At 33.9% G+C, this 20,603-nt stretch overlaps 1 protein-coding gene across 4 annotated transcripts in view; it reads left to right on the forward strand.

The window, feature by feature from the left end:
• Window positions 1–20,603, forward strand: part of Smg6 (Smg6 nonsense mediated mRNA decay factor) — a 245,437-nt gene that overhangs the window by 193,435 nt on the left and 31,399 nt on the right. For all 4 annotated transcript variants that reach the window (XM_089634886.1, XM_089634889.1, XM_089634888.1 and 1 more), the window contains one exon: window positions 10,998–11,151. In XM_089634886.1, coding sequence (XP_089491012.1) covers window positions 10,998–11,151 — 154 coding nt within the window. The remainder of the gene's footprint in view (window positions 1–10,997; window positions 11,152–20,603) is intronic.

The raw sequence follows: 20,603 nt of genomic DNA on the forward strand, positions 1-20,603 counted from the left end.
GTGCTATTATTAAAGTTTAGTTGTATTAGCTCAAGCACATTTTACTAAACAACGACGGTATCTGCACATAAAGTATTTTAGGTAAAGTAGCTGAACTTTAGGCGATGGTTACACAACTTCAATTAGCTTAACACTTTAGCTAACTCATTTTTTTCAGTGCACCCTGTATAAAATAATTACATCATAAAAGATCTGCATCTAGAAATTCTTCACTGACGCTGGTTTTTGATTATCTGTATATACCCGTATCGATTTACTAATCTGGCTCGAAGGACCGTATGTAAAGTTTTCAGGTCTCTTCAATAAAAATCACTCCTTTGAACGTTACCTACTAAGATTTATTTACAATATATATCAACACTAAAAAAGAGGCCCGTTGCCTCCTTTCGTGAGGACCTTTTTGCTTGATGGTTAGTAATGGAACACGGCAGATGACTAGGTTTTTGAAATAAAGCCAAAATGATTTTACCTTTTGAGTTTGATAGAATCAATTGAAAAATAACCTGATTGAACTAAGTCTAAAACAAAAAAAAAGCTAAGAGTTTTAACTCTTAGCTTTTTTTGTTTTGTTTTTAGATTTAATCTACAGAGGGCAGCAGTAGCTAGTCTTAACAGATTTAACTGTTAACATAATATAATACAGAAAGTACGTAGAAGCGCAGGCAAAAAAAAATCATCGTAAATTAAGTAGATAACGGTTGCACGGTTATTCTTTGGTGAATATGCCAAGAAAAATTTCGAACCAGCGCCAATATTGATATTTCCAAGTGACAAATTTATTACTAATGGCTACTAAAACTCCTTAGTCCTACTTCTCTTCTAAGAATTTCTGCCATGTTTTCTTTTATCTTTGAGAACCTTAAAAAGATTGTTAATTACTAATTTGATTAAAAAAATCCGTTTATCTTTTGTAGTTACTGAGGATCTATCTATATTGTTTCTCAATGTGGGCCGCACGCCCCACCGAGGGGGAATTTGTAGTTACTGAGGATCTATCTATATTGTTTCTCAATGTGGGCCGCACGCCCCACCGAGGGGGAATTTGTAGTTACTGAGGATCTATCTATATTGTTTCTCAATGTGGGCCGCACGCCCCACCGAGGGGGAATTTGTAGTTACTGAGGATCTATCTATATTGTTTCTCAATGTGGGCCGCACGCCCCACCGAGGGGGAATTTGTAGTTACTGAGGATCTATCTATATTGTTTCTCAATGTGGGCCGCACGCCCCACCGAGGGGGAATTTGTAGTTACTGAGGATCTATCTATATTGTTTCTCAATGTGGGCCGCACGCCCCACCGAGGGGGAATTTGAATGTTCTAGTGGCAGTGCGCAAATCTTTTTTGTTTGTTAAACGCATTTTTGAAATTTATTGTTTACAAGCTGTACTCCGAGTTGCTGTGTCTCAGTCTGTCTGTGCAGATAAAGAAACAATAGCGCGTTTTGCATTTACGTCCAACGGATTGTGCTTTGTTTTACCCGTCACCGGTGACATCTACATTATATAGGTATATAAATACACACGCGTATTTGAATGTAACGTTGTGTCAAAGATTCAAAGCAATCGGCAAAGAACTTTCGGAGAACATTTACATTTTTATTTGTATACTCTCTGTACCCCGCCACGCGTTGCTGTGCAGATAGAGAAACAATAGCGCGTTTTGCTTTTACGCCCAACAGATGGCGCTATTTAAAAAAGCATGTTTTACCCGTCACATGTGACATCTATGAAAATATGAATATATATATAAATATATATATATATACCATATATGAAAACACGCGTATTCGAATGCAACGTTGTGTCAAAATTTCAAAGCAATAGGTGAAGAACTTTCGAAGATATAAGATTTTGAACAAACAAACATTAGATTTTTATTTATATAGAAGATAGATAGATGTATTGCAATCCTGACATTACAGGAAATAATATTGGAGCACTAAGGTAAATGCCAATATGATACTCATTGAAGGGGGGCATGGATATTTTTGTTGAACAAATGAAGAGAAACTCTGATGTTACACATTATTTTATAAAAAAATATTTTCAGCGCATTTCGGTGTCTTTTGATTGGTAATTAGCCGATAAGTAACTGCCGATAAAAACATGTTATTAGCTAGGGACGGATAAAACTGCCATCGCTTGCTTGATAACGCGCACATTTAAAAGCGTTGAGAGTTTTAAATATTTTTTTATGTTGAAATTTTTCTCCTTCTATAAACTTTATCAGAAATAAAGTAAGAAGAGTTTCTATATTTTTCATGGTTGTAGTTGTATGTTGTAGAATATATTTTTTTAATATTAACGGTATAAGGCAAACAGTAGCAATACTGAAATAACTGTACCTGCATCAGTAATAGCCAAGGTATGTGTGTAAAATAGTATTTCTTCGTTCCCTAAAGAATTCTATTCTCCCGGGAAATAGTAAGGAAATTCATATATGATTTGCAGTTTACATTCGGCCTGGTCCCGCTCTGTGATTCTACTAGCAATAGCTCTGGTGTGATGCCCTTTTTAAATATTTTCTTTCTCATATTATTTTATTTTTTTATTTTATTTATTTGGGAAAATCAACAGATTATTTACATATATAAGAATAAACTAAATAATAAAGATAAAATCCAATAACAGATTTTCACTTAAAATTATAATAATAATAAAAAATATTAAAACAAGAAACTAAGGGTTCTGTACCCGTGGCCTGAGAAATTTACAAAAAATACAAAATTGTAAATAATAAAAAAAAAATAATAACAGATCTAGGAACACAAATAATATACTAATAACCAGCTAAATTTCAAAAATTTAAATTTAACTGATATACTAATAACCAACTAAAATTCAAAACAAAATGTATTGTAAAATTTCAACACAGCAGCAATCAATAACACTACACAATAGCAATAATAACAATATAATAAATGTATACCTACAACTAAATTGAACACGTGAGTATAAATTGGAAGGTAAGTAACTGGAAAGGATTCAAAGCAATAACATGATAACTTCACGTAGAATATTTAAAATTATTTAATGTTAGTTATTACATATCTTTTAAAGGTTCCTAAATTACTTGAGAATATGTCCATATCATTAAAATTCTTATTAAATATACTACAGGCTCTGAATATAAACGCATTTTGTCTTATATTAGTAGAACATTTATGGAGATGAAAAAGTGATTTTTCTCTAGTTCTAACGCTCGGAACTCTAAAATTAATTTCAGACAGAAGGGGAGAACAATCAATAAAGCCATTGATAATTTTATGGAGATATATTATATCTGCGGAGTCTCTTCTAGTTTTTAATGGCTTAAGTCCATAAAGGTCCATCGAGCTGTTTACGTCAAGGTTTGAATTTAGTTTGAAATTTAAATGATGTACAAATTTTCTTTGGATGGCTTCAATGCGATTTATGTAAATATTATATTGAGGATTCCATATGGGAGAAGCGAATTCAAGATGACTGCGAACATAAGAAAAATACAATATTTTAAGTGTTATGATATTATTAAATTCTTTTCCAATACGGAATAAGAATCCTAGCATTCTAAGGGCTTTCTTAACAATCATATCAATATGAGCCTCAAATGTAAGTTTACTGTCAAGTATAACACCTAGATCACGAATTTGTGTAACTTTTTTGAGTAGTTGGCCAGCTATATGATAATTATGGTCAAAATTAATTTTATTTCTAGTGAAGGTAATTACATAACATTTAGAAGTGTTCATGTTGAGACGATTGCGGATACAATAATCATTAAGCCTATACAGATCTTCTTGTAGTTTAAAGCAGTCAATTATAGAATTAATAGGCAGGAATATTTTCATATCATCAGCGAAAAATAGAACATTAGCATAATTAAAGCATTTTATAATGTCGTTGATGAAAATTGTAAACAGTAACGGTCCCAGGTGAGATCCTTGGGGCACACCTGAGGGTATATTTACAATCTCAGAGATGAAGCCATTTATTGTTACTCCCTGAGTGCGCCCATTAAGATAGGAGACTAACCATCTATATAAATCCCCATGAATTCCCAAAGCTAGTAATTTGGACAAAAGAAGACTGTGGTCAATTTTATCAAACGCTTTTGAGAAGTCTGTATAGATTACGTCAACTTGGATTTGATCATCCATTGATTTAGTAATATTTTCAATGAAAATGGCAAGATTAGATACAACCGATCTTTTTTTCATAAAGCCATGTTGGTTCACGAGTATTACAGACTCGATGCAGTTATATAGTTGTTCATGAACAATTTTTTCAAAAATTTTACTAAAGATTGGTAATTTAGATATCGGTCGATAGTTCTGGACATCATTTTTAGCCCCAGACTTAAAAACAGGTGTGATGAGAGCACTCTTCCAACGATCAGGAAAGATACCTTCTTTCAATGAGGATTGAAAGAGCAATAATAGGGGCTTCGAGATTACCTTGCTACACATTTTGATAAAGAAAGCCGGAATTTTATCACTACCCGCACCCAGTGAGCTAGAAATAGTATCGATTATTTTTTCTATTTTTTGTTTTGAAACTGATACCGAGGAGATATTAACTTGATTGTCAAAATGATAGTTGGTAGAGTGTACATCGGAAATAGTGTTGTAATTAAAGGTGGAGACGAAATGCTGTGAGAACAGGTTACATATTGCGAAAGGATTTTCAGCAGTCACTTCGCCCAGTTTCATAACATGAGGCAAACCAGAATTATTTCTTTTTCCTTTAACATAAGACCAAAAGTTTTTAGGGTCACGAGATATATTTAGTTCAGCGTTTGTTATAAATTGTTTAAGACATTCTCTAGACAATTTCTTTTGCCTTGATCTAAGGATACAGAATTCATGGTAGTCTAAAGGATTGGACCACATTTTCCACATTTTAAACACTTTATATTTTTCCTTAGTCAGTTTTATTAGGGCTGGACTAAACCAATAGGGATAAGAATTATTAATATGAACTTCCTTTGACGGGACGTTTAATCGAATGATTTCATATAAAAATGTATAAAAGCGGTCAATAGCAGTATTGGTTGATAGGTTTAAAAATTCTGCATCCCAATCAATACTACTAAGGACGTTATTTATTGTTTCATAGTTAGCTTTCCTATAATGATTGTTCGTTTGTTGTCCACCATAGGAGTTTCCAGAGATATGTTAATGTCAACAAGAATGCTTTTATGATGTTTACATTCAGGGATGAGATACTGGTCAGTATTTGATACAATTACAGGGATCGAGCTAAAAACAAGGTCTAGGTATGTATGATTATTATTTGGAAAGGTGCAGTACTGTGATAGATCAGTAAATGAAAGGGTGTCAGATAGTTTGGAAATAATTTCAGATTTAGAGCCATTCGTAATTTGCATACTATTACCATTACTTAAAGACCAGTTAATTTGAGGTAAGTTGAAATCACCCGATATGACAAAATGATCATCGTGATGCAGTCCTCGAAGTTCACATAATTTATCCATGAATTCATTTATATTTTGTGAGTGATTGACTCCTGGAGTTATGTAAACACAGCATAAATGAATTTTTATGAAATTATTAATCGTAACAGTCACCCAGATGTCTTCAGCATTCGTGTTAAAATCCTTACGTTCATGAGCTATGAGGTGCTTCTTCAACGCAATCATTACTCCACCTCCTCTTTTTTGCTCATTGCGATCGCGCCTAAATACCAGGTAACGGTTGTCAAATAGCTCTTCACTAGCAATACTGTCTACAAGCCAAGTTTCAGTTATCATAATAATATCATAGTTGTTATTGGTAACATTAAAATAAAATCTATCAGTCTTAGAACGCAGTCCAGTCACATTTTGATAATATACATTCAACATTTTAGTACATTTAGTTGATAAAATATATAAGATATAAGATTGATAAAATAGTTGTACCTAAGCATGTTCTAGTAAATTATAAATATTAGAGTGGTGTTGTAGTAACGCAAGCAGAGTGATTGTAGGATAATTTGGATTAAAGTTGGTAGTATTAAAAGAGTTAGTTGTTAATATTATACAAATAAAGAAAAACCAGTACAAAGGATGATATTTTAAAGTAGGAAAAAAGATAAGGTAGATAGGAAAAATAAATTGATAATAGCTTATAGTCACACGAGACGATGCTAAATCTAAGAAGATTATCAGCAAAAAACCTGAGTCACGTCAGATTCCGATGTCACCTGAATAATGGGACTAGTTTCATTTTTGCGTATAAATATTTTTCCGTATTTGATCCATCTGAATTTAAAGTTTTTATCCTTGCTTAAGTCTCTCACTGTCTTGAAGAGCGCACGGGTTGCAGCAGTCAGATGCTCGTTGACATAAATTTTGGAGTCCCCGGGAAGCTTCAAATCACTTGAGTTGAGACTGCCTTTCTTCCTTATAGCAGCAAGAAAGTTATCTCTACTGCGGCTGGCTGTGAACTTTACTACAATTGGACGAGTAAATTTAGGATTTTCTCTGGGTAATTCCTTGACCCTTGTACGAGAGATTCCATCAATATCATTTGGGAGAACATCAACACCTGCCTTGGCTCCTAGCAATTTTATGATATCTATTAAATTTTCATTTCTTTTTTCCGGTATGCCAATAATTTCCCCGTTATTTTTTAATGAGGTTTGCTCAAGACGGTTTAATTTGGACAATACCAGATTATAATTAGTTTGAAGTTCATTGTTTTTGACTTCGAGGTTATTAATTTTGGAGTGACACTCTCTTAGCGCATCATTCATTGTTTTTAATTGCATAAACACTTTATTAATTTCTTCTTTAATTTCGTCCTTAAACAAAATTAGTAAATTACCAAAGTCTGGCTCTGAACCAGCCTCAGCAGCGGGGCTCTCTACGGCAACATTACGTTTTGACTTAGTACCCGCTTTAGTAGGTAGAACAGACATTATGAATAGGTACTGAACTGTCAAGGTTATGAAACAATGAATTGTAGCACTCTGTAGAGTCAACGAAATCACACGATCACTTACGATGTACAATATACAAGTGAAATAATTAATTACGCAACAACTTTTTGTGGAATTGATCACTTTTATAAGCCCAAATAAACATTAAATTAACAACGATTTTACAGTCGACCACTTGGTTCAAGAGTATTGTTAAGAATGAAATACATGAATTCGGTGCAGATACCCTCGGCATCTCATATTATGAAATGTGCCGAAACATTACCTTTGTTTTACAATTTACATTTAACTAATTATATTATTTTCTCCCCCTTTAATCTGTTGATTTGCAAAATTGTATCATAATATTACTCTCGAAATCAGAAAAGACAAACCACTGCAATTATTTGTTTTCAATGATAAAGGTTATTCTTTCGGTAAAAAAATATGAAGTAATACTAATAGTTTTTAAAACTTTTGAAGACAATTGAAATACGATAAATCAATATATTTGAGGTGATTTTTCACAAAAACGGCGCTCTACAAATTATCCAATTATTATTATTATTATTATTATTCATATATACCCCTATCTTGATTATGCTCGGACACGTGAAACCTGTTTAGCGCCTAAAACACCATTAAAGTGTTAAAACATTAAAGTGTTAAGTGTCATTAAGTTTTAGTAAAAGCCCAAAGGGCGTCTAAATAAATAGATGTTAAAAATTTCAAAAAAAGAAAGACTAACCTTAGCTTAATTATTGACATGATTTTATTTTTGAAATAACTATTGGAATTATACTTATTTACTAAGCCTATTTACCTTACCAATTTATACCAGCTATACCAACTATAACTAGAGATGGCAAAATTTAGCATTAATATTCAGATTTTTTAGCATTAACAATTGGAAATTTAGCGTTTTATAGCATTTTGAGGCATAATTTAGCGTTTTGTAGCAAAATAGAAAAAAATGTATTGCCTGAATGTTTTTAGCGCATATTTTAAGTATTTTTGGTAGAATATATGTTTTACCTTAATTTGCAAGTATTTCCATGTGAAAGATTATAAATAATTAATTTTAATATTAAATTAATAAGGAAGGAAACTCTAAGTACGGGTCGAACACAAACACAACAAATGCAGATTGCGATTAACATCAATAGGCGTAATTTATTTCGCACAATTTGTTTAATGTCAAAAAGCAATTTTAGCCTACAGTACAAAAATATTAAATATTTACACATAAAATAGTAACAAAATTATAAAAAATCGTAGGAAATGCTTCCAAAAATGAAATAAAGTAGGCATAATACTTTTCCCTGCACATTCACATGAAACTACCTTCCTTATTCATTTTTCTCAATTCTTCTTTAGTTGTACTGGACTAAATATTACTGTATCAGCTTCTCCAATTTGTATGGTTCTTTGACTTCTGAAATACGCTATATTCTCGGAAAGCGTTTAAATTCGGCGTACAGTATAAATTAAAAATATTAAATATTTACTCATAAAATAGTAACAAAATTGTAAAAAGAGATAGGACAGGCTTCCAAAAATGAAATAAAGTAGGCATATTTGAAATACAGGTAAATACAATAAACAATGGAAAAGGCACTTTACTGATTGAATGATAGCATTGCGCACGTTTCAATAGTGGGCTCCTTCATTCTCGTACGCCTGTCAGTCAATACCCGGTATTTTCGGGAAATTCGCGCCTATTTCGCTAAATATAATAATTTAGCTGAAATACGGCCAAAATCACGTTTTTCACGTTAATTCGCGAAATAGAAATCACTGGAAAAACTTTCAAATGCCTTGAAACGCAAAGAAAACTTATAAATGCCCTATTTTCGAACCATAAATATTTTTTCGCGTTTTTAGTTAAAACGAAATTTTGCCATCTCTAACTATAACTACTCGATCGAAAATTATTTTTAATCGCAACAACTCAGGATGGATTAATTTAGATACTCGCTTATACCTAGATTTAATGCAGTCGGCAATACTTTCGCAGAAATTGTGGATGTATTCAACTGTACGGAATACAGTTACAAGAAGGGTTTAATAACATACCTCAATAATAATAATAATTATGTAAGCATAATACTTCTCCGTGGGTTCTATATAATTTTAACAGCACATTTTACTTCATGATTACTGTTCCACTAAATTCACATATTTGTAAAAGACAGTATGGGCGTTAATATAAATAATAATTGTTTACCTTATGGTAGGGAGGATCGACGCCACAAAACTTTGTCTGGGAACACACTTTTGTTTTATTCACATTCATGCAGCATCTTAAACACACTCTTCTATTATTCGAACTATTGGCGTGAATCGATTCACTTGATCATGCCATATCTTCCTTGCTCATCTTCACTTTTCCATAATAATATAACCGCTAAAATGCGCTATCATTCTTTCGTTGGCAGTCCTACAGACGGTCTAGCGGCGTCTGTCCCAGGGGTGTAGGATAGCACTTGAATTACAAAGGAACTCCTGAAAATAGTCCTCCCAGATTACCTCTGGACATAAAATGTAAAATGCCGACTTGGTCACTGCTCTCCCGTGCTCCGAGAATCAATAAACCCCACCCTCTTGCATGTTCTCGATGCACTGTTCTGGTTAAACGGTTACACGTCGAGATGTTGTGAATTTCTCATTTTTTTCATTTAGGTAATTTGTTTAAAACAGTGTAATTCTAGTCATTACAATAATTGGATTATTTATTTAGCGCCGTTTTTGTGAAAATTCACCTCAAGGGCACTAGGTGTAATTTGAGTAGGCGTAATTCGAGTAGACGTAATTCTCTCTGCGTAATTTCGTCCATGTGTAATTCCTCCCTGATATCTCTCTGTAAACGGTATGCGAAGGAAATATCACTTGCATTTCTGTCTCTTAGTTGCCTTTCACATAAAGCGATCAAATTATTTTAAAAGTTATACAAAATATTTGATTCAATCAAAGAGTTTTTGCATCGAAAATGCAGCTCTGCCATTCAAAACATATCTTAAATACATCTTCCTATCGATTTCCGTGTTGTAATAATTTCTAATGAACATGTTAACATTTTCAGATTACCTCTTAGAGCCGACTGAATTAACGGTTAATTTTAAGATATCTATTTATAGAATTTAGATTAGATATGTCTAAAAACGAGGAGATAGGTTTAAAATTGTATTCAATTTCGGGTGGCAGAGCTGCATTTTTTTGAGATTTATATATGTTTCTTACTTTTATGTATACTTTTACAAAATATTGTGTTTATTATTAGGTACAGTGAATTATGGAACAGTCAAGATTTTGTAAATTTTAGAAATCTCAGTAATGCCTTCCACAAATCACACGATGGAAGATATAAGGGCTGAGTCTAAGTGATCCATAGTTTCTGACTTATCGTCTAGCAGGCTAGCAAATCATCCATCTCTAAGCTGCGTGTGGTAATTGAACCCTCGACCTTACGTTCTAAGACAAGGGAACAAGCGTTAATACTAATGTGCATTATTTATTTCTGCGTTAGTCCGATCGTTAATGTTTCATGAAGTCCTAGTCTGCATATGGTTCATGGTCTCTGCTATTTCGAGTTGTATTACATACTATATCGTTACTTTTGGAGTTGTTTTAAGTTGTAGAAGTGGCAGATACTATATTTAAATTCGAAAAGTTCACTAAAAATTGAAAATGAAAGGTCTAGGTACATAATTGAATTGTCAAGGGAATAGTCCTTAAGATAGTCTAGGAGGGCAAGCATGGGGCGGGAAGATAGTACCTCTTTCACCCCCCGCAACCATGTTGATGATAATACTTAATGAAATATCATCTCAGGAACGCTGTTTAAATCTATGATATATGCTATCTAAGAAATTTAAAAAAAAAGTTTATCGTTTGCGAGCTTTTAGTGTCTCATGTTGTTTTTTTGCATCTCGTCTACTTATATACTCGTGAACGTTTGGTATCTCGTATTGTTCTCTTTCTCATTGTACGAACTACTTTTCCATTTCCTGATGTTAATATGTTTTTTGGTACTAGGCGGCCTTAACAATTTTAGGCTTTCTTCCTGTTCCTCACCTATGTGTTGTTGTTCCAGTCGCTGTTGAAGCAGGGCCAGGTGTCCGTGGAGCTGGAGGTGAGACCCCGCTACCTGGTCCCCGACACAAACTGTTTCATCGAGCACCTCCCTCGCCTGCAGAAGATACTTAGCATGGACGCCTGCCCCTACACGATTGTCGTGCCCCTAGTTGGTAAGTACAATAATTGTGTTCACAAAAAAATGAAATTATTCAACCGGGCAACTGAATTTCTAAAGATAAGAATTATTGGTACTGTATTTATTTTTTAAAATTAGGTTCTATTTATGTTCTACACTTTTACTGCGCATGCACGTCGGGTTTCAAAATTTGCTAATTTTTCAGCTGATTTTTGTCGGAAGTTAAGATTCGCATGGAAATAATTAAAAGAATTTTGGGTTATAATAATTTAAGGCTTATCATTGTTTTGTATATTCAGTTAACTTAATTCTAGTGAACGACTAGTAAGTCTGGGAGAGGTTACAACAGAGCTCTTAGCGGCTGAACCATATAAGAATTTCAAGATTGCTCAGCTTTGCTACGTGCTTAAAAGTCTCATTTTTCCCTGCCACTATTGACGGGCTTTTTTACTTCAAGTTTAAAAGCTTTTCGCTTTTGTTAACAGCTTTAAGTCGGCTATGTTTCTATAGTTACTGAACTGGATTCCTGTTTTCTAGTGTTACATAATTCAAGATGTGGTCCGTATTGAATTATTCTTATTCGTTCTTTCTGTATTTTCCTTCCCAGGCGTCTCTATTATTTATCGGTTTATTTTCGTCCTATTATTTATTTATAACATCTCGTCATATCAGCTTGTTCTTGTTGCCACTGACGGCCACTTTTACCATCCGAAAATAAAATTATCGCTGAGATTATTAAAAATATATGGTCTTAATTCTTAAATTTTTTTCTCCAAGAATAAAGTTATGATTTTTACTCCCTTGCCAGTGCGGTCGACCCGCAAAAACTGGAGTAGTGCATTTTGGCTAAATTTTATCTTAGCAGGTTCACAGTTTCATTTGTATAGAGCATTTTTGGTATATTCTTTTTTATGACTTAATAAACTTCTCATACTATGGTACTTTTTTTAATTTTTTTTTTTTATAGTGAATACCTCACAAGAGTCCCAACTGCTCCCGTCTGGAGCCAGTGAGACTATGGCATCCCCAATTGGGGGATGTTGTGAGGCTGAAAGTAAGTGGGGAAGGGAAAGAGGAAGGTGGGGAAGTACCTTGCTATTCAGATCTAGTCACTAAACACGGCTTAAGCCATTTGGAGCAACGTTTCAATTCTGAATGGTGGTCTTACACCAGGGCGATACTGGTAGTATCTTCCACTCTGGAACGTGCCGCAAATATACTATATATTATTTTAATTAATTAATTGTGAAATAACACAAATTAATCAAATAAAATTTATTTGCGCACGCCGGGTTCGAACCCGCGACCTTCGGAATGGCAGTCCAATGCGTTACCACTGGACTATGCCGGCCGTCAAAAAACTAAACTGGACTATGCCGGCCGTCAAAAAACTAAACTTTACGAAAAAATCCCACTCTCATTCAAAATCACAACAACAATTAAAAACTGAAATAAAAAGCTTAATACAAAACATAGGAAGTTATGAAATAGAAACCACAAACCTAAAAATCACTACGTATTATTCAAATAATTAAATTTCAAAAGTAAATGAAATCCTCAGCACGAGAGATCTCCGCAAGGATATCATTATCTTTACTTGCAACAAAGAAGAAGACAATGAAATATTTATTATTATTATTAACCTTTTAAGTTACGCGACCTTTCCCTGGAAAATGTTTTCGGAGCAGGGTTGATTCTCTCACTCTTATTTATGTGTAATTATATGTTCAATGAATAACAAAGTTGCTCACGTAAAATAATGAAAACATTTTTAATACCTCACCCACCTTAAAATAACAGTTATAATTATTATTGCTTGAGAATCTATTCGAAGCCAGTCCCTAAATTAAGAACGACATTCAGCGACTACTTGGTATCGATTCTCCAATCCAGGCCGCTCGCAATCGCCGTCGAAAGTATAATACATTGATCGACGTTCTTATTCTTGAGTCTTGTCGAAGGTACATACTTACATACGCCGAACGTCAAAAGTCATTCCACTCGAACAACGAGTGGGTCGAACCACTCGTTGTTCGAGTGGAATCACTTCGTCAAGAATCGAGGCCCTGGCGTGTAGTACTTTAATCCGACCGAATGGCATCAAATTGACAATTTATTTTTCGCGATATTTCGCCTGTCACCTAACTTTGTGAGTTTTTTTTTACATTGTATCTAATTCGGATACCGTTAGTTTACTATGAAACCGAATCTTTTTATTCGAGTTTTTTAATCTTCAGTTGCGCTCCTTGGGACCGGTCAAGACCAAGGACAAAAAATACACCGTTATAATTTATTACATTGGACGAAATGCGAGTCCAGTTTTAAGATTTTTTTATTGGCACAGTGAATTATTGATTTTTTTTTTAATTAACGGATATTTTTCGATTATGCATTGGCATTTTTAGTTTTGCCGGTAAAGTAAGTGGCTACAATTCAAAAATAAAACGAGTTTACAATAAAATAAGTGTTTTTAAACGGTGAACGTATCAAGTAACGGTTACAACGTTTGTCTGTGTATCGGTTCTGTTCTCGTCATTTCAGAAATACCTACGCACTTTTATCGTTGACACTGTTGCAGTGTTACAATTTTAGTAGGTACTGGAGGTTGAAATATATTTGGATGTAAACAAAATAGATGTGTTTTGTAAAATTGTTGACGCCTCTGTAAGCAGGAGTTAAAGCGCTTGATTTTGCTTCCGAATATTTTTTTTAAACGTAATATCAAATAGTGACAGAAAATCTCTTCAACTTTGATGTAAGAACCAACTTGTATTTTCTCACTCATCTTCCTCTTATCACTACCTTCAGCCTCGCAACATATCCGTATGCCATAGTCTCACTGGCTCCTAGCGGTTGGGAGCAGTTGGGACTCTTGTGCTGTGTTCATATAACAAAACTTTATGCGAGCAGAAAGTAATTCGTAACAAAAATCATATGTCAAAATGAGCATTTATATATACATGAGTTTTATACCTGCGTACGCAAGAAAAAAAATCAAAAAACTGGCCGAAAAACACTCAACAATGTCTCCACACAACTATGAAAGAATCAACATAGAATTCATACATTATCGAAAAACTTTTTACTCGGTGCCGTTAATGTCTGCGTGTATTGGTGATTGCCATCTAAAGAATTCATTGTCATCTTCGAGAAGCCTATCTACCGAGTTTCAGCACGATCGGATGTCAGGAAGTGGGTTAATTTCCACTACCAAGAGGTTCAACTTCATTAACTGATTTATTTATTCATTGATTTATTCATTCATGAAAACAAAATCGAAATATCAAATACATTGTTTTAATATTTCCCTAACTATAATGCATTTCGATTTCAACTATGCAACTTTTTTTTTTCACCAGAGCGGTACTGAGCACTCTGAAACGAACCCTACTGATTATTCAAATTCATAGAAAAGAATAATTTTTTTCTTTCCTAGTTTCCCTGTTTTTCGAACCCGTGTTCTCTTGATCAGAATCACAGCTCTTACCACTCTGCCACGGCCACGGGTATCTTTAAACCTAATACATTTATCCAACATCCAAACAACGTTTATCTACTTTCTGTCATTGAGTATTCCCCACTAAAAGTTATCTACCGCGAGCCAGGAGCACAGCTTACACGTAGGTGAATCTTCAAATGCTCAGCCCATAAGCTCCGGCCGTATTAAATTTATACGTTTGTTATGCCGTCGTAAATTATGTTTGGCAAAACCGGAACTTCTCCGCCGGCGTTAGGAAGGCGGTCACGTACCGACCCACCTCCCACCACCCTCCCCCCCTACCCTACTGCCTACCCCTGCGGACACTCGGGACGGGATTAAAGATGCGCCGGACATCTGAAAGCACTTGCAATCAGGGATTTAAAACACTCCAGGGTCGCTAAAAGGGGTTCGGTAATAAGAAAAACTAATTAAATTAAACATCGGCCCGAAATAAATTTTAATTAAGCTCGGTTAGTTTCGTCATATTTAATTCATTCCGTTACAGAGAGTTGCGTTTTTGTGTTTTAGAAAATGTGCTTCTTTTATAAGTTATTATGCATTTTATAATACTCATACCTCTTTTCATGATATTCATTTAGTTGGCGTATAAAAAAGAGTTTATTAATGATAATATTCTGGCTTTTTCTGTTACATGGAAACATAAATTAAGTTAAACAATGTATTTGTTAGTGCGGTTTACATTTAATCAAATAATTTATGAATTTAACAGTTAAGACGAGTTTCAATACATCGCATCATTGAGAAAACAATTGGTAATTTTTAATGGCCATACTAAATCGATAGGCATGTTTCCAAGTATGAAATCAGTTTTATTAATTAACTTAACCCATCTTGAATTTGAACACTCGTATATACTCATTTAATTATCGCACGCGAAATGATGAAAACTATTAAAAATCTATAAACCTTCAAATTCTTGATCGACGCCGAGATGTGAATATCGAGCAAAATTTAAAAAAATACACTTCCAAATTTGATTTCTCATTGCCACCATATATCAATAGTTTTTAGCAAAAACGATTACATTAAATTTTTCTGTTTCAAGAGACATGATTTATAAGATAATTCACAATTTTATTGATAAGCCAGTACCTACTACAAAACATTAATTTCAGACGTCCATTAAGAGTTATTCGATCTTGGACACATTTATATTCCGACGAGCAATATTAATTACCTTGAAAATGTATTTATAAGAAGAAGCTGTAGCACGTTTAATGGATTATGCACATTTAATTTAACACGAACCTCGCTAAATTCATAATGTTCTTAAAAAACAACTTTCGAATATGTAAGAAAACTATTTATTTTGGTTTTTCATCACATTTCCTTGTTTTTCTTCCCCTTTTGCTTCAGCAGTTTAAATTGAATAACATAAATTTATCTTGTTACCCATTCCACGTTTAAATGATAAATTAGGAAATATTTCATAACATAAACTTTTTGTTGCTAGTAGTTGCACTTTATCAGAACCGCTTATATTGTATTGATATGTATTTTTCTTTTTTTAATTTGGTCTTAAATTTTGATTGTCGTTATTTTATTAGTCAATGATCAAATCTTAACACTTAAAAATATGAATTCATAAATTCAAGGACTGTCTTAAACGCAAATAAATAAAATGTTATATAAAAATAATGATTGTCGGTTGCCAATTATTTTTGTTGTTAAAGTTTTTTTTTAATTTGAAAGATAATTAGTTTATTGTTTTTAGTTTTTAGTCCCTGATTATTTATTACAGCATTAAAATTCATCCTGGTGCATTTTCTTAGCTACGGCAAAGTCCGTTTGATGGTGATTTAAGGCACAGCGTATCACTTCAAGGATCGGCTCCCAAGTGGTATTTTTACACTAAGCACGTAGAGCAGACTTTTAACCCTATTTTAATTATTTATAAAATTTATATGAACACACATTTAGTACTCTGGAAGATATATATATATAAGATATATATATATATATATATATATTTTTTTTTTTTTTTTTTAAACTTTATTATATTTATTATTTGTGTTTTTTACAATAAATATACATTGTAATACGGTATTATAATGTAAAACAAAAATAGCCTCTCCTCTCCATAAAGAGACAAGGCTCTTGTTTTTGGTGAGCCAATTCTTGCTCAATTATAAAAAAAACATAAAATTGTAAATAATAACAAGAAGATAAGTAAGAAAAATGCAAGCTTTGTCAATAGGAGATTTTCAGATTAAAAAAATTATAACAGATATGTGGACTCTTTTAGTAGTCTAAAATATTTTTTTCAATTTTAGCTGAAATTCATGACTATTTTCTATAATTTTTAGATTTAAAGGAAGGTTGTTATACCTAGAAAGAGATAGGTATTTTGAATGTGTTTGGTATTAATATTAATACTATTCTGATATATTGAATTGTAATTTATTTAATTACTTTCCTTAAAAAATGTTGTGTTGAATATTTTTCTATTGTGGGTACATTGAATATTGAAAAGAGAATTTCGGTGGAAAATGTAGATCGTTTTTTTTAAATTACTTTAATTATCAATCTTTGAACTATTTTAATTAGATATAAAATATTTTCATATGTTCCTCCCCAGCCAATAATACCATATTGTAATGTAGATTGAACAATTGCATAGTAACCTTTTTAGGTTTTCTAGTCTAAGTATATTTCTTAGTCTTATAAAAATATAAATACATTTCCTAATTCTTTTAACAAGTTCACAAATATGTGTTTTCCATTTAATATCTTGAACTAATATATACCCCAAGATATTTAATGTTGTAAGTTGGACTAAGTATAGAACATGCTTGACTGCAATCAGTTCTGCTACCTCTACTTTGGTGTATTACAATTTTTGATTCTGGTTTTAATTTAAATTTATTGATAGAGAATGGGATAAATTTTGTTTTTTCAGTGTGAGGAGATTTTTATCGAACCAGTTTTTCAATATATTAACATCGGTATTTGCTAGGTTATTAACAGTATTCCAGTCTGTGCCTTCAATTATTACGACAGTGTCATCAGCGTAAGATATTATTTTACCATTTAGCTTTTGCATAAAAATGTCAAATGATATACCTTATCGGGTTAAGTAGATGCGTATTTTAAGTTATTACTTGTCAAATTTTATCGTATAATATAATCTAGTAATTTTTACTGACCTGCTGTGTGTTTTCATAATCTGTTTGCATAATATAATATGAATAATATCAAATGGCGTACAGTTTCATTCCCATGAATAGTCTGCATTTCGTTTATAATTTTCTTTCAATGGTTTTTAGGTATGTAAATCAAACATGATTATTATGTTTGAATTTTCATTGTGAAATTTATTTAGGTTATGTTATTAATCGTGTTTCGTCCTCAAGGTGATTTTTCACAATTCTTTAAAATGATCCCTTGTATTATTTTATTGTATATTAACTGAGGTCACCGTCGTTGCCCTGAATATACGCATTTTTGCGAGTTTTTTGTATTTTAATGCTGCGTATAAAAAGGAGAATAAATGCGCGACCCGAACGACAAATTATGAGAATGGAACTTCATTTTTTGCCTTATGTAAACTGTGACCTTCCGCTTCTTTTGAGGGTCAGTGCGCAGTGAGAAGTGTGCAAAATTTCATCAATGTCGGAATAAAACTGTAGATTTGTATAAAAATAAAATCCATGCCGCTCGCCCGGTGTCCGCCACAAACACTCTTATTGATATAAATACATTTTATCGTCTTGAATTAGACAATGGATAAGTAATGAGATCAATGTATTATTGGTAATATTTTGCATTTATGTAAGGCATATTTAGCACTAGGCAAAAAAGTAAGACTGATTACACTTATTTATACAATTCGATGCTTTTCAAATATAATTTTTAAGTAATTATTATTTGGATGTCATCGAGTTAACTCAGATATATTTGAAGATAATCATGGCGAATAGTATAATGTAATTGCAGTTTTCATCATCAGGGCAGATGTGCAGAGTGTATGAAAGAGTTGTTTTATTTACGTAGATGGTATCACGTGTACCCCTGTACAGCGCACCGCTGTCCGAAACGTTGGAGTCGGCTCAAGATGGAGGAAGCGAAATATGGCTTTATTACATTTTTAGTCAAACATAAGTACCTAAATGCAGTTAATGTAAACTCCTGTTGTTGGGAGATAGAAGCGAACTTTATTCGAAATTGAAAAAAAAAGTGCGCATCGCCAATAGCCATTGGCCCAACAATGCGCGATAAACATCCAGCAATACGACTGTGTTCCGCGCGACGATTATTGCGGAGTTATGACAGCGCGCCCTCTAAATTACACTGCGAGTCGGACGCTGTCGCCGCCCGCTGTAATTCATAAAGGGAGTCCACGGTCGCATCTTGTTTGCGACGACGCGACGTCGCTTGGAGGACTGCGGAAACGGCACGACAGTGCGTTGGCCGCGATCGCGAATCGCATCCATCTCTACTGTAATTCATATAGGAAGTCCACGGTCGCGTCTTGTTTGCGATGACGTCGCGTGGTCGACTGCGGAGACGGTACGACAGTGCGTTGGCCGCGATCGCGAATCGCATCCATCTCTACTGTAATTCATATAGGGAGTCCACGGTCGCATCTTGTTTGCGACGACGCGACGTCGCTCGGAGGACTGCGGAAACGGCACGACAGTGCGTTGGCCGCGATCGCGAATCGTATCCATCTCTACTGTAATTCATATAGGGAGTCCACGGTCGCGTCTTGTTTGCGGTTACGTCGAGTGGCCGACTGCGGAAACGGTACGACAGTGCTATGGCCGCGATCGCGAATCGCTATCATCTCTACTGTAATTCACATAGGGAGTCCACGGTCGCGTCTTGTTTGCGGTGACGTCGCGTGGCCGACTGCGGAGACGGTACGACAGCGCGTCGACCGCGATCGCGAATCACTACTCTCTCATACGCATAGATCAGACCTATCAGACCAAATCTTATTCACTGCCAACTCTTTCATATTTATAATCAAAATAGATGCGGATATTTTACATATTTCCTGAGAACTTTTTGTATGTGGTTGCATTGGGTAGAAAGCATTTTCGTGCTCGACATCTCTTGTACGTATTTTGAACGCTTTTGAATCGGAAAGACTCCAAATTTATTATACCCCTACTAAACAAAATAAGTATTGTGACTTTATCTTTATACTAAAAAATGAACGTGAAGTACGAGTATTATGGGTAGGCAAGATACGCTATAATTATTGTAGAGTATTATTACAAAATTATATTTTATTCATTTTTAGAAACGTAAACAAGGGTATATCTTTCAAGAGATAACAAAGAAGTGGATTCAAGGGAAAAAGTACACAGATGATAATGTTGTAGTCAAATGACACATTCCGATTTTCGTGACACTGGGATGTCCCTGACTTCTTCTAATCCAATACGTCATATCAACTCTTGGCACTCTTTTCTCAGTCCATCCACTCTACTTCTAAACCATCTTATCCATATTTGCAAATTTTTTTAAATTACGGTTATAGTGAGCGTGATTTTTTTCCAGTTACCTTCATTCGTAATACGGTGTTTTTTTGATGCAAGAAAAACATATTCACGGGCTTTTGCTGATAGAAAGAAATTAACTCTTTTTGTGATGTAGATATTTTTTCTTTTTCTCGCTTTTCAATATCATTTTTGTAATCTTCTTTAGGTATACTCACGTAGTTACTACGAGTTTTTTGGTGACCAATACGTTTCCTATAATTTGTGTGCTGTTTTCGCTACCCCTGGAATCCACCTCTTCCAAGCCGTTCTCCTGCTGACGTGCCGGTTGTGCAGGCCGTAAGCACATCGCCTCTTGCAGTTAAGCATAACTTATTCTTGAGAATAGTCCGACAGGCGCCGAATGACGTTTGTATTGTGAACACGTGTTTCTCTGATACACTTGCTGGTCTTTCCGTCTCTGTGAAGAGAATGCAATTATATGTACTGTACATCTATGGGATTAGATTACTAATTGTTGCTACTCTAGATATTGAG

Source organism: Hesperophylax consimilis, chromosome 8 (genome assembly GCF_061612785.1).
Source record: "Hesperophylax consimilis isolate HC1 chromosome 8, BYU_Hcon_1.0, whole genome shotgun sequence".
Lineage (NCBI taxonomy): Eukaryota > Metazoa > Arthropoda > Insecta > Trichoptera > Limnephilidae > Hesperophylax > Hesperophylax consimilis.